Raw genomic sequence first — 22,818 nt, 5'->3', positions numbered from 1 at the left:
CTCGTCGAGTCTCATGCCGTTACTATATGTATATACATATACACATATGTGTATGTATAGTATATACAGAGTAACTTAATAATCCCTGAATAAACATTGCTCTGTCATTAATTGCGTTGGAAATCCGGGCTTAAAGCGCGGGCCGCGGGAGCAGGGGTGGATGTGGATGTGGATGTGGATGTGGATGTGGATGAGGATGAGGAGGAGGAGGCAACCACCGCGACTCCCTAGTATGTTATACGAATGTCGGAGGTATGGATGTGGAGGAGGTGAACGCGAGTTTGCCATGGCCGCCCTTCCACCCCCGCCTATCTCCCACACACAGGCAGGAGGGCGAGTCGCCAGGGATAGAAGGTAGAGAGAGGCGAGTCAATCGATACTTGAACATATATGCCGAGGGCAAATATGTATGCCAACCTACCCCGTGTTACGTGTATGTATGTCGATGTATGTGGATGTATGTGCAAGCAAATCGGAAGAGAGTGCGGAGGATAGAAGTCGACCTAGCCGTCTGTGTATGTAATATATGCAATATGCATATATATATATATATATATATATATATACATATCAGATGTCATATTGATACAAAAGTTAAATCCGTACATATACCTATAATAACACCCAGTTCCCAAACGTGTCTGCGATTAAACATATATTATAGGTACATTATATGTATATGTACATATATATACTGTATAATGTGATACATGTATAGACTAATTTGAAAAATTAATGAACCCCGACATCGCCTTTGGAATTCTGGCCAACGTAGGGATACAGAAAGAGAGAGAGAGAGAGAGAGAGAGAGAGAGAAAAAAAAAATTAAAAATTTTATTCCCGATTTATACTCAGAATAAAAATAGATACAACGAAATTAACAAATTTATTTTCAATATATAAATATCTATGTGTCACCCTTGCGGAGACGGGAATTTCGGGTATAATAAAAATTGAAATTTTTTTCGCGAAGCATTTCTACATCGAGACCTGCTGTATGCGGGAATAATAAACATTGCACTTTACGGTACCGATTAAGTTTCAACAACACTCGACGCGAGAAAAGAATCTATATCCATAGTTGATGTAAGAAATTTGTTTGTCGCATACTTATAACGTACACTCACTTATACATACATCCATGTAGATATATATATATATATATATATATATGTGTGTATACGCATATAGAGGAGGAGTTGGAAAGTTTTTTCGTTCGTTTGGAATAGTTTTCTCCCTCGAGTACAAGATTGAATGGAATGTAAAAGATATGTTAGGTGTTATAATAACGTAAAGTATATAACGCAGTTAGGCTCCGCGTATTACATATACATAGTACGTGATATGTAAACGTACATTATAATATATCGAATAATGTTTATCGTACAAACATATGAACCGAACAATAAGCGGGATTCAATAATTTATGTATTATCTGAAAACTCGTACAGCCAAAGCCGTAGATGATGTATACCTATAGGCATATGTATTATATTTGTACGCGAAGAACAAGCAAAGATATTATTAACACCATACATATTTATCGGATACGCATCTATTATATAACTCGAATTACATTCTAGTCTTAAGCATTTAATCTAGTTCTAAGTCTCGATGTAAGCCAAGATCACGAACAGGTATCCCTGACTTGAATGTTACTAATAATTTTGCATTATTGTAATATTTATATACGAATACACGAATACACGCACGGAGGATATACGAAATAGTTTAGTTTAGGACTCGTGCCGTATATAAAAGTGAAACAACTGTGCGGGAAGTTGTCAACTTCATCTTGCTCTTCCATTAGAAGTTTGGGTTGAGTCGGGTCGAGTTGTTTCGAGTTGAAGCTAAACCGCCAGAAATATTTATTACCACCCCTGAGCCCCTAAATTTACGGCCTAACCGAACATAACTGTATATAAAATCAACTTTTTGCATTTAATTTTGTATCACAGTACAATTTATCCGTATCCAGACGCGACAATCCTTAAAATATCGTATATAGGTATATACAGAGAATGAAACCGTCTTCACAATTCTTGGACAGACGGATTAAGTAAAGTTTCGCGAAAAATAATTTGTCTCGAATCTAGATAACTCGATTATACCTGTTATGTACATCGAAATTTGTATACCCGCAAGCGTCAATTAGTTTCACAAAATTATAGTGTGTTTAGGCCGGTTTATTATTCGCGAATATTTGCGAAAATCATTCGTTCCACGAACGGTTCTCGTTTCCCTTTACAATTAGCCAAACTCGTTCGTCGATGCTGTAACCGATGGTGATAACAATAACAATAACGATATCAACAATAATGGTATTGATTTCCTTCAAATTATGCTCGGAAAGTTTGAACGCACGGAAACCCGAGTTCTCTGGATATTCATTGTAATTCACTGTTGCGGTCTGGAGCTGCATCGACTGTAGAATACAACGTATTCTAAAAATTAGTGTTATGTTATATCTAACTGGAAGTGAGAAAATTTTTTTCTTTCTAAAAAGTAGAAAAACCGTTTTTTCTTCGCTTGCATTAGTCCTGTAAAAAAAAAAACAACAACAAACAAATGATACTTATTACACAGCATTTTTTAACTCTCCCCTTCAATTGTCGGCAATGAAGATGATTAATTTGTTTCGTTCATACGAATATTCAAGGGTTGTATAATACAAGAGAACAGCGTGAACTAGACTTTATTAGAAGTGATCCAGCAACGCGATTTGAACAATTCGCTGTAGCTTGTACCCTTAATTAATGATAAAGCAATTACGTAGCCGAATAAAGGTAAAAATATATCCGTTGCACCGATCGCGATAGCTGGAGGCATGCAATTACAGCCTGGCCGAATTCGGAGCTTGCGTAGAGAGAACGGTTTACAGTTACCAACGTGAATATCCAACTTATACGACATACCTCGAGTGGAGAGGCAGGTGAATTTATCTCGGTGATGAGCATTCGTAAAATGTCGAATAAACCAAAACCACAACTGCAAATGACTGCGCGCGCGTGTGTGTGTGTGTGTGTGTGTGTGTAATGTTTGTCGTTCAGTAGCAACGCGGCGTTAGTTGTAACGAGGAGGGAAGGAATGAAGGGAACAGCTGCAGCGTGGGCGACATTGTTAAACTCCTACGTGGCGACGACGACGGTATCTATAAGTATTGAGAGAGTGAGAAAGAGAGGGAGAGAAAGAGAGAGAGAGAGCAAAGAGAGCCGGGAGAGAGAAAAAGATGAGGCAGGCGCGTGTTCGCCTCAAGAGTGAATCAAAAAGAGTATTAAGTTACCCCCCTACTATACTGTATAGATCCAAGAAGAAGAAGAAAATGAGGAAAAAGACGAAGACTCTCAGAGTGGTCCATGCGGCGCGGCACGCAGAGTCCGTGCATGATACAACTTCTGCAAAATTGTTCGTCGACTATCGAACGTAGTTATAACCTTTTGGCAAACTACCAAGCAGTAGCAAGAAATCGTCCGTGATCGCCCCGATAGATCAGGAATGTCGCTCATTCCTTAGATCGGAGAATCATGGTAAGTCCTCTCCTCTCTTCGCAGCTTTTTATAATCTTACCACTCACCGGAGCTATTATAAATCCAACGAGAAAATTCAGCGTTAATTCTTTTCGATATTATATTATGTATATTTTGAGCCTACTGCAGAAGGAGGGGGGGGGGGGGGGGGGGGGGGAGGGTTAACCCTTTCAGTCAGGCGTTATTGCGCTGAGTCAATTTTTAAAACAACAATTTTTACATATTCCATGCTTTCCATGCCACTCGGACTCGCCGATTACGAATCTAAATTTCAAATTCGATCGAGGATGGTCAAAAAACTCTATGCAGGGGTTTTCGGGGTCGATGATTGGCGATTCGCTGTACTGAATGGTGAAAATCTGACTTTATATTCGTAATTAGCAACCTCAAAAATCCCTGGACAGAGTTTTTTCTCCGGATTCAATCGAATCTGATATTTGTGTCCACCGTAATGGATCCGCCATTTTGAATTTGTAAAATCCAACTTCAGATTCGTAATTAGCGAGCTTAAAAAACTTACAAATTATGTAAAACATGTACACGCGTAGAAGGGTAACTTCCTCGGAATTTAATTATTCCTTCGATTTTCATGATTTTTTCTTCAATAAATTATTTCCATCAATAATAATTTACATCGTATCGCAACAATTACTTTCGAGTATTGAATACCTATCAGTACGACTGTCAGAAGTGGTAAAAAAAAAATCCAAAGAAACATACTGAAAAATTCTCTGATAAAAAAAAACATGGATATAAAATATAAAATAAAAAATGGTGCAGCGGCAGCAGTCAAAGAATCTGATTAAATTTCAAAATAACAAACTTTTTCCTCATCGCTTTTTCCATTCCCTATATCTATTCTTTTTATACATCCAACTCATTTTGGACTCTCCTCTCGTCCGTACAGCATAGATTCGTTTTCCCTCCTCTCCCCGCGAACCCTTCAAGCTTAACGGAGGCTGTTTGAATTCGTTTCTACCCCATTACCGACGACTGCCTAGTAGACTATACACCTTATTCCTACCCTGCTGCGTCGATACGCGGCAAGCGTCCTTCACCTTTGACCCAGCCCCCCTTATACACTTTTTAAGCTCTGCCTTTTTTTTCTTCTTTCTCTTTTTTTCAATCCTGCAGGTCAATCGTGAAAAATCCTACCTCAAACACGGTCCTCTATCGACGGAGTGCAAGGAGCAACGGACTCCTGCTGCATCAAGTAGGTAACCACCTAAATTGCATGGTCGACGTCTCTGCTCGAACCTGATTTTTATTTCACACATTACCCGCACACGGGCAGACACACGATCGCGTATAAACGAGCGGGATGAGGGGTTTGCGTAAAACGGCGATCCACGAGGGCATAAAACTTGCATGCAGAGTTCTATATCCGTCGCAAATGACACCCGGGGGAACCCCTAGGCTCTGCGGGGTGGAGGAGAATAAGGGTTCGGATATATGCACCGAGCGTAAAATTAAACGCTCAAACGGGAGTAAAAAAAGTGATTTTTCTCTTTACTTTTGTTCCATTTTTATTTATCTTTTTTTCATATTCCAAAACCCCGAGGTACCTGCAGCGAGGAGTTGCTAAAGTGCAAAATTTTGTCAAAAATTTTTTGTTTTTGTTATGTAGACAACATGTTCTTGATTCCTCTCTTCTCTTCGTTTTCTTTCGCTACTTTTTTTTATATCCAGTATATCGCATGTAGCTATTTATTGATTTGATACAAAACATTTTTACCAACTGACAAAAAAAAAACAAAGAGGATAGTTACAGTCTTTCTTTATTGAATTTTGCAGAGAATGGAGAACTCTGCGCGAATATATACAGTGTATATATTACACTACCACCATGTACCTGAGTAAGCTATACCGGAAGACGAGGATGAGGAGGAGGACGAGAAAAGGAGGAATTTATGGATATAAGAATAATCGGTAGAAGAGCCGCTCTTTCGATGGGGACACGTCTTGGGATTAATGTTCAATAAAAATCCTGCAGCCGGAAAGAAAAAACTCGCAGCGATAGCAGGTGAAGTCTGAAAAATTATACCAAGTTCTCCATAAGGTAGAGCCATGTGTAAGAGCGAAACTGCAGCCGGTGGCACTCTCGGGTACATTAAATGGAAAAAAGTGAAAAAGAAAGAAAGGGGAAAAAAACGAATTAGCCAAACGAGTCGCGCGAGGATCTGCATATCATGTATTACACATTCGTAGGTATAGATATAGGTACAACGAGAAGGTGCATGATTAAACGCAGAAGAATTTCCCTTTGGCATACGGTGGACGGTGACTGCAGCAACGTTACGATCCACTCTTGCACGTAATTCCTTGTCACAGTTATTATACTCACACCGAGCTACGTAGGCACGTAACTACCATTATAATAATAGCAGCAGGTAGTTTCGTAGACCGTCGACGACGAGGAAACGGACTGAATACAACCGGAGGCTCGATATGAAAATCGGAAAATTCCTCTATCAGGAATACATTAGGCTGGCGATTCTGTTTGTCGTTGTCAATTCTCCGTGAATAATCGATCTATCGGCATTACGTTTAAGCAAATATATATATATATATATATATATATATATATATATATATATATATATATATATATATATATATATATATGAGGAGTATCAGGTACACCGAATACCTACCAACCGTCGTAGGTCGACGTGCATCAGGCGATGCACGAGTGGCAGTAAATGTATATAAAGAAGGATGAGGAATCGAATTTTCCCAAATATCTGCACCGTTTCGCCCGCGTATAGCGTCGATAAAATTTGTCAAGCACCGCTGGGCTGGGTAAGGTTATATATGTATAATTCAACCGGAACCCTTTCAGCGTGTAAAAAGCCGAGCTTCCGTCGTCCGCGCCCCTCGCCGAGCAGAGCCCGCGTGATTCGGGAATTGGGCCAATGGGGTCCTTAGGGCGCGAGGGAGGCGAACGGAGTCTGGATGGAAAGAGAAAGCCTAGAAGGAATAAAAAAACGGGCTTACGGGGTAGGAGGACGGGGTAGGAAATGGAGGGAGTTGTTTTCGGCGAGGTTATTTTCCGGACGGTCGAGTTTCGGGGGGTTTCGACCTTCCTTTACCCCATACTCGACGTTTGTCTACGGTGTGTACATCCATACCTGTACCCTGTACCTACCTACCTACCCCCGGATCGTCCAATATCCCCGGGGGACATTTGTTAGACAAATATTAGTGATCCCTGTTCCTTCAATCTCTCCCTACCTATTTCCGCTATAGGCGGCTATTTTCCTATCTCTTTCTACATTCAGTAAGTCTATGCGCAAAGGGTGTCCCCTCAGAGTTTACACAGCGGAATGACTTGCGATCAAACGCGTTTCGGACATAAATTTTTCAAATAAAACTTTCATTTTTTGAAAGGGGTGTCTTGAAAAGTGCATGTATTGAAATTTTTTTTCTCAATTCACCGATTTGTTGGGTACAAATTTCTTAATTTAGAGATATTTTTAAAAATTGATGTAGCAGGAAAAACGAATTCTCAAATTTTTTTTTTTTTTTTTTTTGCGTATAGAATCCGAATCTGTGAAAGAAAAGTACACGTACACATTTAAAAAACCAATTATAATCTCCAAATGACTTTGCAAACGTCGACCGGATGAAAAGCACGATATCACAGTATATCTCCTCTCCCCCCCCCCCCCCCTTCGGACCATGGATCTTTAATTAAAAACATTTTTCTCCCACAATCAAATGCACCCTGTATAAAAGTCTTATGTAAATCTTAGATAGCTACATACTTCCACTCGATTAATTACTGGCGGTAGATTATTTTTTTTCGATCTCATTTCGAAATCACGCTTCGTTTGAACGGAGGATATAAGTTGGGTACGCGAGGGGGGAAGTGAGGTGCGAACGAAAATCAAAGCGGTAGAAAATTTTCAATCGAACGAGGTTAAAGGAAAAAGGAGGTGATTTCCTAACGAGCGAAGGTAGGTAATAAACGGGCATTAGATTCGAGCGGCTTGATTATACTCGCGGAGGTCGCAACAGCAGCAGCAGCAGCAGCTCGTCATAGACGTTAAGAAATAGCGAAGCAGTTCTTAGCGTTCGGGACGCACTCGCGATGGTATAATTTATCAACGGTTAAGAATTGACGCGTCTGTCGTTGGAGAGGAACGTTGTGATAAATCATTAGGGGAGGTTAGGAATGCCGAGTTAATTATAGAAGCAGGTTGCGCCAACGACGCGACGGCTTTTCTCGGTTCCAACCCCGCGACTGCATCGGCAAAATCCTACCTGTAACCTCTGACGCAGCGGTGCAACGAAGCAGAGATTTTTGCAATTTAAAGAAAACACTACGAGTAGAAAAAAATTCGACGAACCAGTAAATTTCATACGAATTTTAAAAAACTTTGTTTCAACGGTTAGAATTTTCCTATACGTATGCATATAGTTGTTGCAGCGTCGAATTTGCTTGCAAAATCTTTGCTGTCGCAGTGAAAATTTTTGCTTCGAGTATATTACCGGTGAAAAAAAAAATTTGCTGAACCGCGGGAATAATTTTTTTTTTTTTTTTTTTTGTTCGGTGAAAAGTGGATGTTCGTAAAGGATTTGCAATGGTTTGTTCAGCCTTTTTAGTACGGTCTGCACCCGTGACCGGATTTATCCGTTATATAGCTGCAGGGTTAACTGTTACCATTTCCATCGATTCTACAGGGGTGAAACGATGGGGGGGGATAGAGGGTTGCTCGTTTACGTTCCCGCGCGACCCAATTGAGACGAAAGCTTTTTATTTTCAGGACTCGAGGCAGCTGGAGAAGGTAGACGAAGAAGTTGGAGGAGGTGGAAGGAGGGGAAACGTTCCGCTCTCCGGCTATAAATCCCTTAAATCTTTCTACCGATAATTATTCCATGCAGAATAAGTATTCGAAAGAACCGAGAAATGTATACATGAATAATAATTAGAGAAAAAGAGTCGTTCGCTATTTTGTTTTTCCTATATAATAATCCTACGACCGGAGCTGCGAGAGGTCGCATAAAAATTCTCTTCAAAACGAAACTACACACGTAAAGAATAAAACTTATTATTATATATATATTAATATAGGCATACTATTCGTATCGAGGGTGAAGAATTTTACAAAAGTTCATGCGTTTTACACCCGGCACAGTTTGCGTCATTTTAAAACCGTTAAACCCGACGTCGAAGCTACGGAAGTTGCGATGCAGCTGCGAAGATAACCGCATCACCAGAGTTCCCGATGCGGATTTGGGATAACGAGCGACGTATACTCGCGACATTTCCGCAAAAGCTTCCGGTCATTCAAGATTCCCACGGAAAGAAAAACATTTGATTAAAGTCAGTAACGTCAAAAGTACCGTAACGTGGCATGTTCATGAAAAATCTGTACTCCGCTAATTCGCTTCTTTACTTAAAAGAAAATAAAAACAAAAACAATAATTGTCTAAAATTAAATAAATCATACCAATATTTTTCAAAATTCAAAACACCTTAAAAAATAACGAATTTCTTCCCGATGTTCGGTGACGTGATACAGTTCCTCACTTCAATTTAATCTCCCATACAAAAACAAGAAAAACCATTTTCCTACCGATTTCCCGTTCTTCCAATAATAAAAATGACCAGCCAAAGTCGAATGACGATTATTCAATTTCAGCTCGACGAGCGTGATTTATCAATCACGTCCGGAGTGACGCGGCAGTGACAAGAGCATCTAGACGAGACGAGAAGTGAGGTGGTAGGTATAATAGGTAGGTAGTGTAGTTTGTAGTATAGGTTGGTGTCGTCGCGGACCGATATATATAGGGGGGGCTTACAATTAGTCAGGCTTCGAGTGACAAAGCCCGATGTGTCCGAAGTACGCCGCCTTACGTAACACCGCGAATGTCCGACGCTCCTCGTGCTTATACTACTGCCTTTCGTTCCTCGTTCCTCGTTCCTCGTTCTTCGTCTCACTTCTTCCTTCTCCGTTTCTCACTTCTCCGTTCTTGCTGCGACTGACCCACATACCGGTAGGACACCAGATCTTTATTTAAACTCGTTTCTTGACGAGTCTACCGTCTGACTCTCTCTCTCTCTATCTCTATCTCTATCTCTCTCTGTATTTTCCTCTATCTTTCCTTCTCTCTAGTAACATACGTCTCTACCTGTCTCTCCTTGACTGACATGACTCCTTGAATTAATTTCCATTTTCTCTCCTCTGCGTTTCGTCGTCAATTTTTTTTTCCTTTATTCCTTATTTTTTATATCTCTGTCTTTCTGAATAATTTCTTTCTTCAATTTATATAGACATAACAATATTGCCTCGCTTTTATTTCTATACCTACCTACAACATTTATTCCACATATCTAGATGATTTTTCAATCTCACGAAAAAATCCATTTGATACGCGATCGATCAGTTTTGTACACCCTCTATACCTCCAATACGCCAAAAATTTCACCTCGCGCATACATGTCATATGAAATATAGAATCAACGTCTACAAGGAACTCGTAATATTCCTTTTTGTCTTTTCACTTCCACGTTCAAACGTTTATCCTCTTCCTTCTCCTTTCTTCCCTCGTCGACAGAAGAGTCAGATATCCGAAGATAGACTATATTGGAAAGATCTTTATCCACATACACACCTTATACGAAGGTATACGGAATGTACCTACCCATAAAACTCGATTGCTGGAGAGAGAGAGAGAGAGAGATGAAATAGTTCTGAGCTTTCGATTTGGACTTTACGTGAGGCGATGATTTCGCCGGAGTGAAACTGTACAACAAGTCTGCTGCACGAGGCGAAATAGAAAATGGCCAAAAGGATATACTTTTAGGGAATAAGGTATGACTGCTCCGTACGTATGTATTATGTAAATACCCTAATACCGTGTGCATTAGGAAACAACAGCAAAAAAAACAGTACGTACAAGACTATGGACCATTCATAATTCTTTTCTGTTCCTTCACATTCAAAGGCGAAACATGGATCAGTCGACGTTGATGATATTGATGTGATGATGATGATGATGATGATGATGATGATGATGATGATTATGATGATGAACACAAACAACGCAGCAAAAAGGGAAAGAAAGAAAGAAAGAAAGAAAGAAAGATGGAGGGATAGAAAAAGAGGGACTCACCGAGTTGATAGCTGTCATGTTGCCAACTCGACTTGGATCTGTCTCCACTAGCCCGCTGTCGCTCTGTAACAATCGAAACAAAAAAAAAACAAAAAAAGAAAAAAAAACACACAAGATTTAGTTATTAGCCAGAGCCTTAGTCGGTTCAATCCTAAATATAGAAGGGACGTTAAACATACACGCACACGTGCGCGGGAAGCAGAGCGCGTGTGCCGCGAAAACCAGCAAGCAAACACGATTTCAATTATCGTAATGGTTGGTGCCTGCTACTGCTACTGCTACTGCTACAGCTACTGCTACTGCTACTGTTACTGCACTGTATGCCGGTTACGCAATACACACGCCGAGAGACATGCATAGATGCCCAACTATTATAACTGTCCGCCGTAATGTTAATCTATTTTTCCTGGCACTCGCGAAACATCCCCCCCGCCGCCGCCTACCTTCACGTTAATACCTACATGTTATACCTATACGTGCACGTATGTACACTATGCATTAACCCAGCTATAATGATGATTATACGTAAGACGAGAGATCGGGAGGCTCCTCGAGCTTAGAATTAGGAAAAAGCGTATTTACGTGAATTATATGTATAAGTATATGTATACATGCCACACACATACACACACACGCACACGTATACGTATACAATACAATATTATGTATATATATATATTTTCGTATAACCCATCCGGAGGGAAATAAACGTCGAAGTCGGTCTTTTCGGAGTGTAGCGATCAGTGAGCGAGGACCGTAAAACCGGGATTAACCATCGTCTGATCCAAACTTCCGCCGACCGCATCACGGCGATAAAACTAAGCCGCCTAGACTGTGAGAGAAAAAGGAAAATATTTCAATCTGTCAAATTTTACATCCCTCCTCTTCCCCCCCCCCCCCCCCCCCCCCTCTCGCTGTCTGTCTCTCGCTCTCTCTCTCTCTTCATAGTAGGTACGTTCAAAAATATACCTGCAGGAGAAAAAAGTAAAAGAGATCCTCACTCTATAATGTATACATATATATATATATATATATTTGTCATCAAGCGACGTTCAGTAAAGCCCCCTTTTCTTTTTTCTTTTTTCCGCAACCCCAATTCCTGCGATTGTAATCGTCGTAGTTGATGTAACCGCAAACATTTAACTCGACATACCCCAAACGAGCATGACGGATGCGAGTTAATTGGTATTATTCAGGTAAATGAAACAGGGTAGTTGCCATGATGTGTCAAGGTACTAACCTTCGCTTATAATGCATGGAAGCGTATATTAGGTACTGTATCATGAACATTACGTGGTGGTGGTGGTGGTAGTAGTGCACGTTTTTGCTCGGGTCAGCGGATATCGTCCGGTTGTTGATATACGAGGGATGCAAAGGTTTACACTCTCACTCGCAAAGCTCGAGTGGTCTCCCTCTGACGTCATCGTTCGCGTTGTACACGTCGATGCCGGCGTCGCGACGCTCGTAACACGACTGCTGCTCGCAACGGTTAACCTCGAGATGCCAATCCCTTACGTCACGCTTTCGTCAAGACCTTACATACTCGGTATTGTAACACCGATTGTAGATATGATTTTTTCCTCATTTTTTTTCCTTTTTTTTTAATAAATTTATGTGCGTGTGTAATATATGTGTAAAATACGCCTCATAAATACATAGCCAAGCACTATAAAGAGGCGAAAACGAGAAGTACAAGGTACACACGAAGAGGGGAAACAACAAACTAGAAACACATGACGTCAGAAAGTAAGTAAAGTTCAAAGTTAGGGTGAAGTTGAGAAAAGGGGAGAGAAACCGTTCGGTGAAAAGAGAGTGGCGGAGAGGCGGAAGGCGGAAGGAGAAAGGACGACGGGGAGGACGAGGATGAAGCGGAAAAAGAGGTTGCGACCTGCCTTTGACACCACGTCGTTCTCGGTATAAATTGAACAACTCGCAAGTTTGGTACATGGAGTTTTGCAAAAGCAATGCCACAGCCCTAGCGCCCCCTAACGCTGGATGAAGTTATATTTTGCCGAGTTTTCTACGCACGTTGGTTATAAGAATTGGAAATAAGACGGCTGTTACAATTGTTAATATTATTTACCGGTTCCTGAACGCAATTTTTCATTTTTCAGTTTCATTCTGATTTTTGTTGCTAATTAACGAGATAATCTACATCAAATGTACAATAGAAATTTTTGTAGGGAATTGAATGCTCTACAAAGAAGGCTTTTTGTTATAATTTTTCGATAACCAAACTCTTTCAACATTTATTCAAGTTTAAAATTGAAATCATTGAAAATTCGCCGTTTCTTTTGTCGAGATTAACGGCAAAAATACTAGACTCGTCACAAAATGTTGTGGATTTGTATTTTTTTTCTTTTCTTTTCATGTTGTGCAATTTTGTGCATTTTAACCACTACACGATAATGTCATTCAATTCATTTCCAACTTAAGGAAATTTCTTTTGTAATTATTACAAGTAATATCATATAACACATGCAATTTTACTTTAAAAGCTCCCTCGTATTTTTTTTTTTTTTTTTTTTTTACCTAGCAAAAAACAAAGTTCCTACAAGTTATTATAGGTATATACATACACCTGCCGTACATTATACGAGGGAATTCGTAAAGTTTTACCCGCACATTTCCGTTTACAATATATTAAAGTAGGTTTTCGAAGACTGTTTGTTTTATTTTCGTTTAATATAAATTTCACCGCGTTGCGAATTCGCGGGCACTAGATTAGGAATAAAAAAAATGATCATTCTCTCTTCTCCTTGTCCGTCGCATCATTCAAAAATCACAATATACACGTATATTGGTATTATACGTATTCAGAAGTGGTGTTTTTTCATTTTCTCCTTTCTATTCATCGAATTTGACAAATGCCAAACGTACAAAGCCGTCACCGGTAAAAGTTAAAAATCGCCATATTCGTCGGGGGTCGCACGGAGAGAGAAATGGCGGCAGGGGATGTCACCTACCTTTCCCCGTGCGAGGTACCACGTCCCATAGAAACCGCGGCGGGGTTGCCGCAATTCCAGCTATTATTACTCCCGCTAACCGAAATATTTAAAAAGATTTACGCTTTATTTATGTCAGCCACGCGTACGGGATATAATTCACGGGGTTTGCGGAGGTGGTTTTGGGGAGGGTGGAGGGGAGGAGGATCCGAGCTTTTCACCCCAGCGGCTGCTGGGTATAGAGCTTTTAAAACGAGAAACCGGGCTACAACAGTAGCGGTCTTTCGAATAACTTTGAAAAGAATTCGGCATCGAAATTACATGGTCAAACGTTAAAATAAAAAACACAGCTAAGCAGGATCTGAATTTCAATATTTCCTATTGTAAATTATTATGCATTAAATATAAATAAACGCAGAGTGTTGCAATAAAGAATCTTCCATTAAGCCGAGCAGCGGTTAAAATCTATAAAGATTATACCTATCAACGGGTCAACCCGACGTCGTCGTTTTCAATATACATATATCTACGTTATACGTACGTAAACGCCAAGTTTATAGTTATAATGTGGTTCAATATTTGTTTTCGGAGATGAGTCAGGCTCCGAGCAGGGTTTTCGGAAGCTGATAGATAGGAAGAGCGTGTAAATGCCAACGTCTACCTATACCTATACCTATACCTGTACCTACGTACCTCCATACCTACCTAGAGCTACGTATTACAGACCCGGAGGTTGCTGGCGGTGAGAGTGACGTCGGACAAGACACGCGACATCGGTTCATAGTTAACGCCTCGTTAGCTTGCGCGTCCGTCGCGTCTTCGCGTATCTTCGTTTTATACGGCGGTATTATTATACAGGTATTAGGTATTACATACGAAGTACGTGTAAAATGTATAATAATACACGTGACATGGGTGAACGATTGTGAAAATCAATAAGAAAGATAAACGACGGTTCGCGAGTTTTCGGCTTTCTAATCACGATCCGAAAGAGGCTGATAAAGTTATTAACGTTAAGAGGATATGTACACCTTAAACTAAGAAAATTCGAGGTGATTTTCAAAGGAACACAGTTGATAGGAGAATAAATTTTATTTACTGTACTTTCACCCTAGCTTAGGGTGATCTTTGGGGATTATTTCCCTGTGGTTAAACAAATATCCTAACTATATTATCACTTTGAGGTAAAATATTGAAAACGAAGAAAACATACACAACGCTTGTCATCTTTTGTCATTTGTTTAAAACCTGATCAATTCGATAAGTTATTGCATAAAAAAAACGTGACAACTTTCCCAAGATTTTTTGTTTTTTCTTGCTTTTCATAGCTCGGTTAAAAATTATTGGAAAAGAAAAAGTAAGATATATGTTGGAAAAAATTGAACACAAATTGTACGTGCGATCAATTAACGGGTCAATTCCGGAAATCCCCATAAATATAAAACGGATTCTACTATACACACACACACATATCTATATACATATATATACATCGGTATCATCCTCCGCAGCCTCCGAAGCGTTTGTATATAAATGTATACGGTTTTGCGGCGTGTCTGTATATACATATAAAATATATGTCCGAGAGTGAGAGTAGAGGATTACTTTGCTTGCCGGTTTGGCCGTTTGCTCGCGGATTATATTTGTTTGTTTGGCTATACGGAATACCTACTGCACGCTCAGAAGCGTAGTCATAAATAATATCTTATACCGTACAGGTTCAAATGGTCAGAAGCAACCGGTATACGGTTATTATACCACAGCTGGCATACAAATACATGTAATGTGCGTGCGTGTGTGTGTGTGCGTCTGTAAAACACAAAAACACCACGCGGTATGGTTGAATATTTTCAAAAAGAAAAAAGAACAAAAAAAATATATGATATACGGGATAGTAAAAAAGAGAGAGAAAAAGTCAAGGTTGTACGGAGTATCTTAAGTGTGGATGGCAAACGGTGGGTATAGAAATAACTTGTAATTTGAGAAGTGCTTAATTTTCGAAAGATCCGTTCGTCTAAAATAAGAGCCGGTGGATACGAGAAGTGATGAGAAGACGAGAGGGAAAAAGTGCAAAGTTAATGTTATTCCATTCGGTTCAATCATTCAAGTTTGTTCATCCATCTCCATCTCCATCTCCATCTCCATCTCCATCTCCATCTCCATCTCCATCTCCAGGCTTGTTGTTCTTGGCGATATTATATTATATCAGTTATGTACCCACTCGGAAACTGCGGACCATCGCGAAAGGCTACTGTTTCTCAGAGCGCGTTGTTTCATCTTCTCCCGTGTAGCATTTTACCTCGGTAAGCAAACAAAACAAGACCCGACAGGGTAAACAGAGAGAAAGTGTCTCAAGAATAGAGAGAGAGAGAGAGAGAGAGAGAGAGAGAAAGGAAAGGAGAGAAGAATACCGACATTCTGCAGGTATGGGATAAATCTTTTAACACGAATGATAAGCTAATGACTGATTAGCTTTCGGGAATTCATCGTCGATGATCGACCCACAAAAATCCGCATAATAGGTGTGCCAATATGACACGTGGAAATATAATTCAACGATTATGAGAGAGTTGAAAGAGTTTTTTGACTTTTATAGGATATCCGACTCGATGATTACACGTTAGATTTTTGTACAGGGTTATGGAGTGCCGCCAAAATTAGGACAGAACTATGGTACCCTTAGCTTTTCGCTCTGTCCGATGATCGCGAGGATCGAATAGGAGGAATAGATGAAGTATGTATAGTACTGAGTAAAATCGCGAGGAGAACGAGGATGGTTCACAGTAGGAGAAACACGTCGAAGAGTATGAGGACTTTGAGTGACGTTGACGGCTGACGACTGGCTTGATTTTTCAATGACGAATGAACGGCGTGAATTCATAAACTTTGTTATTAATAATAATATTCTAACAGAGAGACTACTTTTCAAAATAGTATACACATATTATAACGTAGCAAGGTATAAAATCGTTCTCTATTCCGCATGCCAAGATCAACGCGCGGTGTCGAAAATTTAAAAAGAATTCTCAAGCTTGAGGGATAATTTTTACCACCAAGGATCATAGAGCTTTCCGATTTTGTAGGATAGAAGTAGAAACTCCGAGCGTCCTCTTCTTCTACTCCGTCTACTTCTTCTTATTCTCATTATTCACCGAGTGGCCTATTGATGCCAAGATGGACGATGCATGCCGAGTCCGAAAGTCAGAAATATCCAAGATGGAGGGACGTACAGATGAGTAGTGAACAGCTGCCCGCGCGTGTCCCCAATTTTCCTAACCAACCAACCAACTACCAACTACCCTCTTTCCTTCCTTCCTTCCTTCCTTCCTTACCTCGTCGGCGTCGCGACGACGTCTTGATCCAATCAAGAGTCACACGTCGATATTGAAAAAGCAGACGCTAAATCGGTACCACCGTCGTTTCTACGACAAGGTAAAGAGAGCCAAAGAGAATGAGAAGCATCCAAGTACCTACACACCACCCCGTCAATGATGAGCGATAAAAATTTCATGACAAAATGCATCTTTATGTATCCAATGCATCGCGTCGACGACAATAACGTGAAAATAAGTATAATCGTAGATTATCCTCCTCCGTCGAAAGCCTGTATATACCTACAAGTTACAGTATACCGGGACGGAAAGGTAAAACTGACGACTCTCCTCCATACCATCCTCAGCGTCATTTTGTCTCTCTCGTCGCCTATCGTCATGGCAACGTTAACGTGCTTTTGATGGGGTTCGCGAGAAGGCATCCGCTTCTACTCAAGTATTCACGAAAACAGGGGATATTCATGGAAAGAGACCGTTTGTTCCAGCCGTTGGGAAGGAAAAGCTCGGCGATGGAGGAGAACGCGAGGAGTTTTAGTTGAAGGAAGGCTGGAGCGTTTCACCCGCGGGAAGATCCGAGTTCGAATCTACCGAACCGTCCGACTCACTCAGCTATACATATAGGTATACACCGGTACCCACGTATAGAGGTATACATATACCGAGATCAAGTCGACGTAGATTCTTCAATTTAAATCTGTTGAATAGAGAAAACCAAAACTGTGGTGTTCGTAAACTCTGACAACGAGTTCAAGAATTGTGTTCCGAAGTGCGATGACCTGAACAACAGAGAGAATGGGGGAGGGGGGACTTTGAGGAATAAATTATCAATTCCGGACGGATATGACGGTAGGTATGTTATAGAGATTCCTGGTCCGCATTCATGCGAGATGTCTTGATAAATGTACGTGGAATATTGTCTTATCCGTGGCATTGATGTAAAATAAATAATCGTCGCCAAGTTTTATTAGATACCTTTGGAAGTAAGTTATTCTATATTAGAGTTAATATATGTTACCGTAAATAACGAGAGTGTATATCGTCACAAACCTTGTAAAATTCATGAAATTATCCGTAATAATTTTTGTCTTGAAGTGAAGATATCGTTTTACAATGAAATGCTAACGACGTTGTGTCCAAGTTCGTTTTTAATTCCATGATCATCACAACATTCCATATGTACGTACGTTTGTTTGTTTTTCTTTCTCGTTTCCGTTTCACTTATAAACAACCGCCGCTGTTCCACTGTTAATGAAACTCACACGCGTCCATCATCGCATAGGTTTGAAAGAAAACTGAAGTATAATCAAGAGATGATTACTGCTGCGGTAACACTTTGACAAACGTTTCTCCTATTTTAAGAGGTTTCCGTTACTCTGATCAAACGAACGGCAGTTCCCCTGTTCATCTTACGTTCCCGAAACGTCCCGATAAAATATGCGATAAAGTTATTATCCTTCCATCGATGCGCATCTGACGTGAAAAAGTCGTGTGACGTGTTATATCGCCACGTGAGGACGACCAGTCGGCCGATTTCCGACCGGTGGAATTGAAAGCATGACGAAGACGACTCACGGATAGGATAGAATAGAATAGAATGGAATAGGATAGAATATAATAGGATAGGATCGGATCGGATAGCACAACAGCGATGATAACAGGTATAAAACACGGTTTGCACGACGCAACGCAGCGAGACGCGACGCGACGCGACGTAACGCAATGCTGCCGAAATGGTGCGACGTTATAGTTGTTTGTCCCGGCGCAGCGGCGCTCGGCGTCGGGACGCCCACCACCTGTGGGGGCTTTCGGGTCTCCCGTCTTCGGACGCGGGGATGGAAAGCTCGTTTCAGATTCCGAAGCTGGCCGGCCGCCGTTGCGTCTTTCAGTATTTCGCCGACGAAGCGCGCAGGCGCTCGTAACGAACTATATATATATGTATGTATAGACGACGACGAAGACGACGAAGACGACGACGACGAAGACGGGATGTGCAGAGGAGAGAAAAGAAGCGAACGGACTAACGACTCGTCGGCGAAACACGTCGGCAAAACTGTGTATGTAGAATCTATTTCTGGGCATAATGACGCTCATCCTGACGACGACGACGACGACGACGACGACGACGACAACGACAACTCAGAGGTGGAAAAAATAATAGTGATATAACTAAGAAAAATATACGGTCAACTAATCGGCATCTATGTATATTATAATAGCCGATGTATTTTCGCACCGATGATTATATTATACATCATGTTATGTGCGGTTGAGATGAGACGACACTACATTCGATCACCGCCGCCCGGAAATCTGGCTATTAGTCTCGACTAGAATATAACGGCGAATTTTATTATTACCTTGTGTCATTCCGGTACCTACGTCTTCTGTCCTCCTGTTAGACTTGACGGAATAACTCGACGAGAAAAATTTTCGCGAGGGACTGACTATTGTTTCACCGTCGTAATATCTCATCGCGATTTGTTCGTAAACAGAGTGGAAGAGACGCATGCCAGCTCATCAGCGAGAGTGAAAAACGACTAAGGTCGAAATAAAAATAAACCAAACTTTACGAGAGACAGAAAGAATTGCAGTGGATTTATCAAAAATACCCTGCAAAACTGTTTATGTCAAACTTATATGTTTTCGAACATATGCTGTATGTTATACTTGGAGAATGTGGAAAATCGGATGTTTGTTTTTTCAATCGGCGATTTGACAATGGTGGATAACCGACAAGAAACACCAGTTTCTAAATTCTAAAACCCAAGGGTCCGACGGGCGTCTGAATTCAGGCCACTGTTCCAAAAGTCAAGGATTCAGGGTCAGCGGAACACGGACCTTTGAAGAGCGGTGAAAAATTGACAAAAAAAATCTTTTAAAGAATAAAAAAAAAATTTTGAACAACCAAATCGATCTTGACTCGAACAGTTCGGCGAATACGTTATAGGTACATGATATTGAACAGGAAGAGTCAGTCAGTCAGAAGCATGTAAAGCATTAATCACTCGCGACAATCCTAACTCGAAAAGCATCAAGATGTACGTACATATCATATCCATATCGTTAGCAGCGTTATAACATTATCGCTCGTATAAACACAGTGACAGAAAGAGCAATAATATTTTGCGACATATTCTTGTCCCGGCAAATGACGCGCATGATTAACGACGTTTCGGCGTAATTGTCATGGAAACGTACCGCCACGCCGCAGAGAGACCACCGGATCACAGCCGACGATGAGAGACCTTGGCTTGGAAGTGGTCACGTGCCAAGAGAAGGCTGTCGAGTCTGATGTAGGGGTGTGGAGTCCGAAAACTCGGCGTCTCGCGAGTTGATCTCATTGTTGGCAGCTGTATGATTACGCGGCAATGATACCCACGTAAGCTTGGATTCTCTGATTATCCAAGGTGCTCGCGACGTATCCAAAACTCCTACGGAGACCGGTGAACGAGAGGCTCTCATGCATCCATGATGGAAAGAATTAAGGTGAACATATCCAAGGTGACGTCATACAGGCTTGACATTCCACCCTTTAGTGTTTATATTATAATTTTCCCAACTTTTGACACTGCACAAAGTGGCAATTTCAGTAAAACAGAATATAGGGAAATAAATAAGTAACCTCGAGTAACCCATTTACGTGATCACTGCGACGTTTTATCTTTGATATGCGTAGACTGAGCGAAAATCGGTCTTCAATTCTGACACACCTTCTTTCCTCACATCACGTAAGTATGTAGTTTGTAGTTTGTAGTTTGTAGTTTGTAGTTTGTAGTTTGTTTACGGGGATATCCGGCCGCATGATCGCAGATTCGAATCGGTATACCTACAGGTTAGATCGCAAACGTTGGTAGTTACGTGGCGTTTCCTACTGTGGTGTCACTCTTGGTCGGGCGCCAAAAAACGGTGGGTATACCTACATCAGCCCTCGCGGCAGCCGCGAGAGACTCGACTCTCCTCGTCGAAATATTATTCGTTCGAAAATAAGCTGATTCTTCTCTTTCTCCGTCTTATAGTCAGTCCTCTTTTTATTCCTTTGCTTTTTTTTCCACCACCATCACCTCCTCCTCCTCCTCCTCCTTCTCCTCGCCATTCATCGCCGGCGCAAATTACAAGCGCGCGATGGATCTCGGCCAAGTTTCCTCAAGCCCCCCCCCCCTCCCTCCCCTCCCCCCTCAACCCGACGTTTTATCGCATCCACGCGGAAAATCGTATTTTCCGAATATTGATATAGATCGGAAAAAACTACCCCTTGGATCTAGCTACGATAGCACATTTCTCTCTCTCTCTCAAAATCGTGTTCTTGTGTGGAGATTGCATATACATATATATATTCGCGGCACGCCTCGTTAAGGAGGTTCGACCGGTGGAAAGGTGATTCCGAGAGAGTTTTCCCCTCGAAAGTGAGAGTTAAGGGTTCCGTTAAAAAGGGCACCCGTGACGTTCGAGCTTCGGAAGAAGGAGCGAACGATCAATCTTAATCGGGCGGACGGGCCTCGGGATTTATTACCGGACTGGTATGACCGTACGACCCGGTGGCACGCGTCTCTCCATCATGGGGTTGTAAGGGGGTATATCGTTTGCGGAACCGCGAGAGTGGATCACCCGAGAATCTCTTACCTCCTCATTTCCAACCTCATTATCCAGCCGCAGCACAACAGAGACTCGGAACAAAGACGTTTCAAGTCCAGACTAGGTAATACAGTCTTTCCTACTAAACTTTTTACAGTACATCGTCGTTTATGCTTCTTCTTCTTTTTTTTTTGGTTAACGCATTTTATTTCTTTTTCTAGAGGGTTTTTGGAATACGCATCGAGCCATCAAAAGCTTCCGAAGAGGGATAAAACGGAGCCCCGAATATCGCAGTGAAAAATATTTTCACCTTTTTTTTTCTGTTTCCGCTTTTTCGGACAATGGAACGGAGCGGACACAGGGTCGTATCAAATATTCCAAATACATTTTCCGAGCCAGAAGATTCTCTTCCTTTGGTCCTCTCTGGCTCGCTGGTCCTTCGCAGTTTCTTTTTCCTCCTTCTCCTTCTACGTCTTCCTCTTCTTCGGGTCCACGACGCGGTGGCACAAGGAAGGCATCGCGCGCGTTCTTAAAAGGGATCAATGCGTCTGAGGACGGGGACCATCCGTTAACGGGGCAGAATAGCCTCCAGGGAAGAGACCCCAGCGAAATTAATGTTTGTCCCTAGCAGTAACTTATCCGCCATCCAGTATATTACAGCTTACGATCACAGTTCGCTGATAAATGGCCGACATATTCAGCTCAAGCTTACCTTCCTACGGACGGACGAATGAGGACTAAAACTACTCGAAAAGCCAGAGCGATCATGTATAATAACTACGTTGTTAGTCCTCCACGCCATCCTGGCGCAGGGATTGTTCCTTGTTCACCAGGACTTCTCAACTTGTTTTCACACCTACTATTATAAAAAATCGTACACTTTTAATTTCATCTTTCGTCTGTATTTCCATTTCTCGTTGTTTTTTTTTTTTTTCTTTTTTCTACTCACTTTGCTCACTTAACGAATCTGGAAGCATTTCGACAACGACCTCGCCGAATAAAGTTTATTACGCCCGAGTTAGTTTAGGGTTGTTGTGATAGGTCCTGAGCGCTCTCAACGCCAGAATTCTTTGGCTCGGTGCCCACCGGAGGCCGCATAAGCCCACGAAGAGGAGCCTTCTCCTCCCTTTTTTTTTTTCTTTCTTTTTTTTTCTCTTTTCTTTTCGTCAGCCGAATACTCGATCTCCATGCATGTGCAACGTCGCACCCGGTCCACGGATATAGGAGATGCGAACCCACTGACCCTCTTCTCGCCATACCACCAAATCATCGTCGCAAGATCAACAAAATTCTATGGTTATAAGCAGGAGATCGAATCCA

The 22,818-nt window shown here is 41.3% G+C and overlaps 1 protein-coding gene across 7 annotated transcripts in view; it reads right to left on the bottom strand.

Moving 5' to 3' along the window:
* LOC124408381 overlaps window positions 1–22,818 on the bottom strand; it is a 164,644-nt gene that overhangs the window by 72,121 nt on the left and 69,705 nt on the right. For 5 of the 7 annotated variants that reach the window (XM_046885284.1, XM_046885286.1, XM_046885290.1 and 2 more), the window contains one exon: window positions 10,650–10,712. The exons of 1 other annotated variant lie outside the window; for it this stretch is intronic. In XM_046885284.1, coding sequence (XP_046741240.1) covers window positions 10,650–10,712 — 63 coding nt within the window. Of the gene's footprint in view, window positions 1–10,649; window positions 10,713–17,973; window positions 18,153–22,818 lie in introns of those variants that run through there. One more of the 7 variants, XM_046885287.1, reaches the window with a different exon arrangement.

The sequence above is a fragment of the Diprion similis genome, chromosome 7 (genome assembly GCF_021155765.1).
Source record: "Diprion similis isolate iyDipSimi1 chromosome 7, iyDipSimi1.1, whole genome shotgun sequence".
NCBI classification, from domain to species: domain Eukaryota; kingdom Metazoa; phylum Arthropoda; class Insecta; order Hymenoptera; family Diprionidae; genus Diprion; species Diprion similis.
The sequence above is the reverse complement of the archived record's forward strand: the minus strand, read 5'-3'. Positions and strand labels throughout refer to the sequence as shown.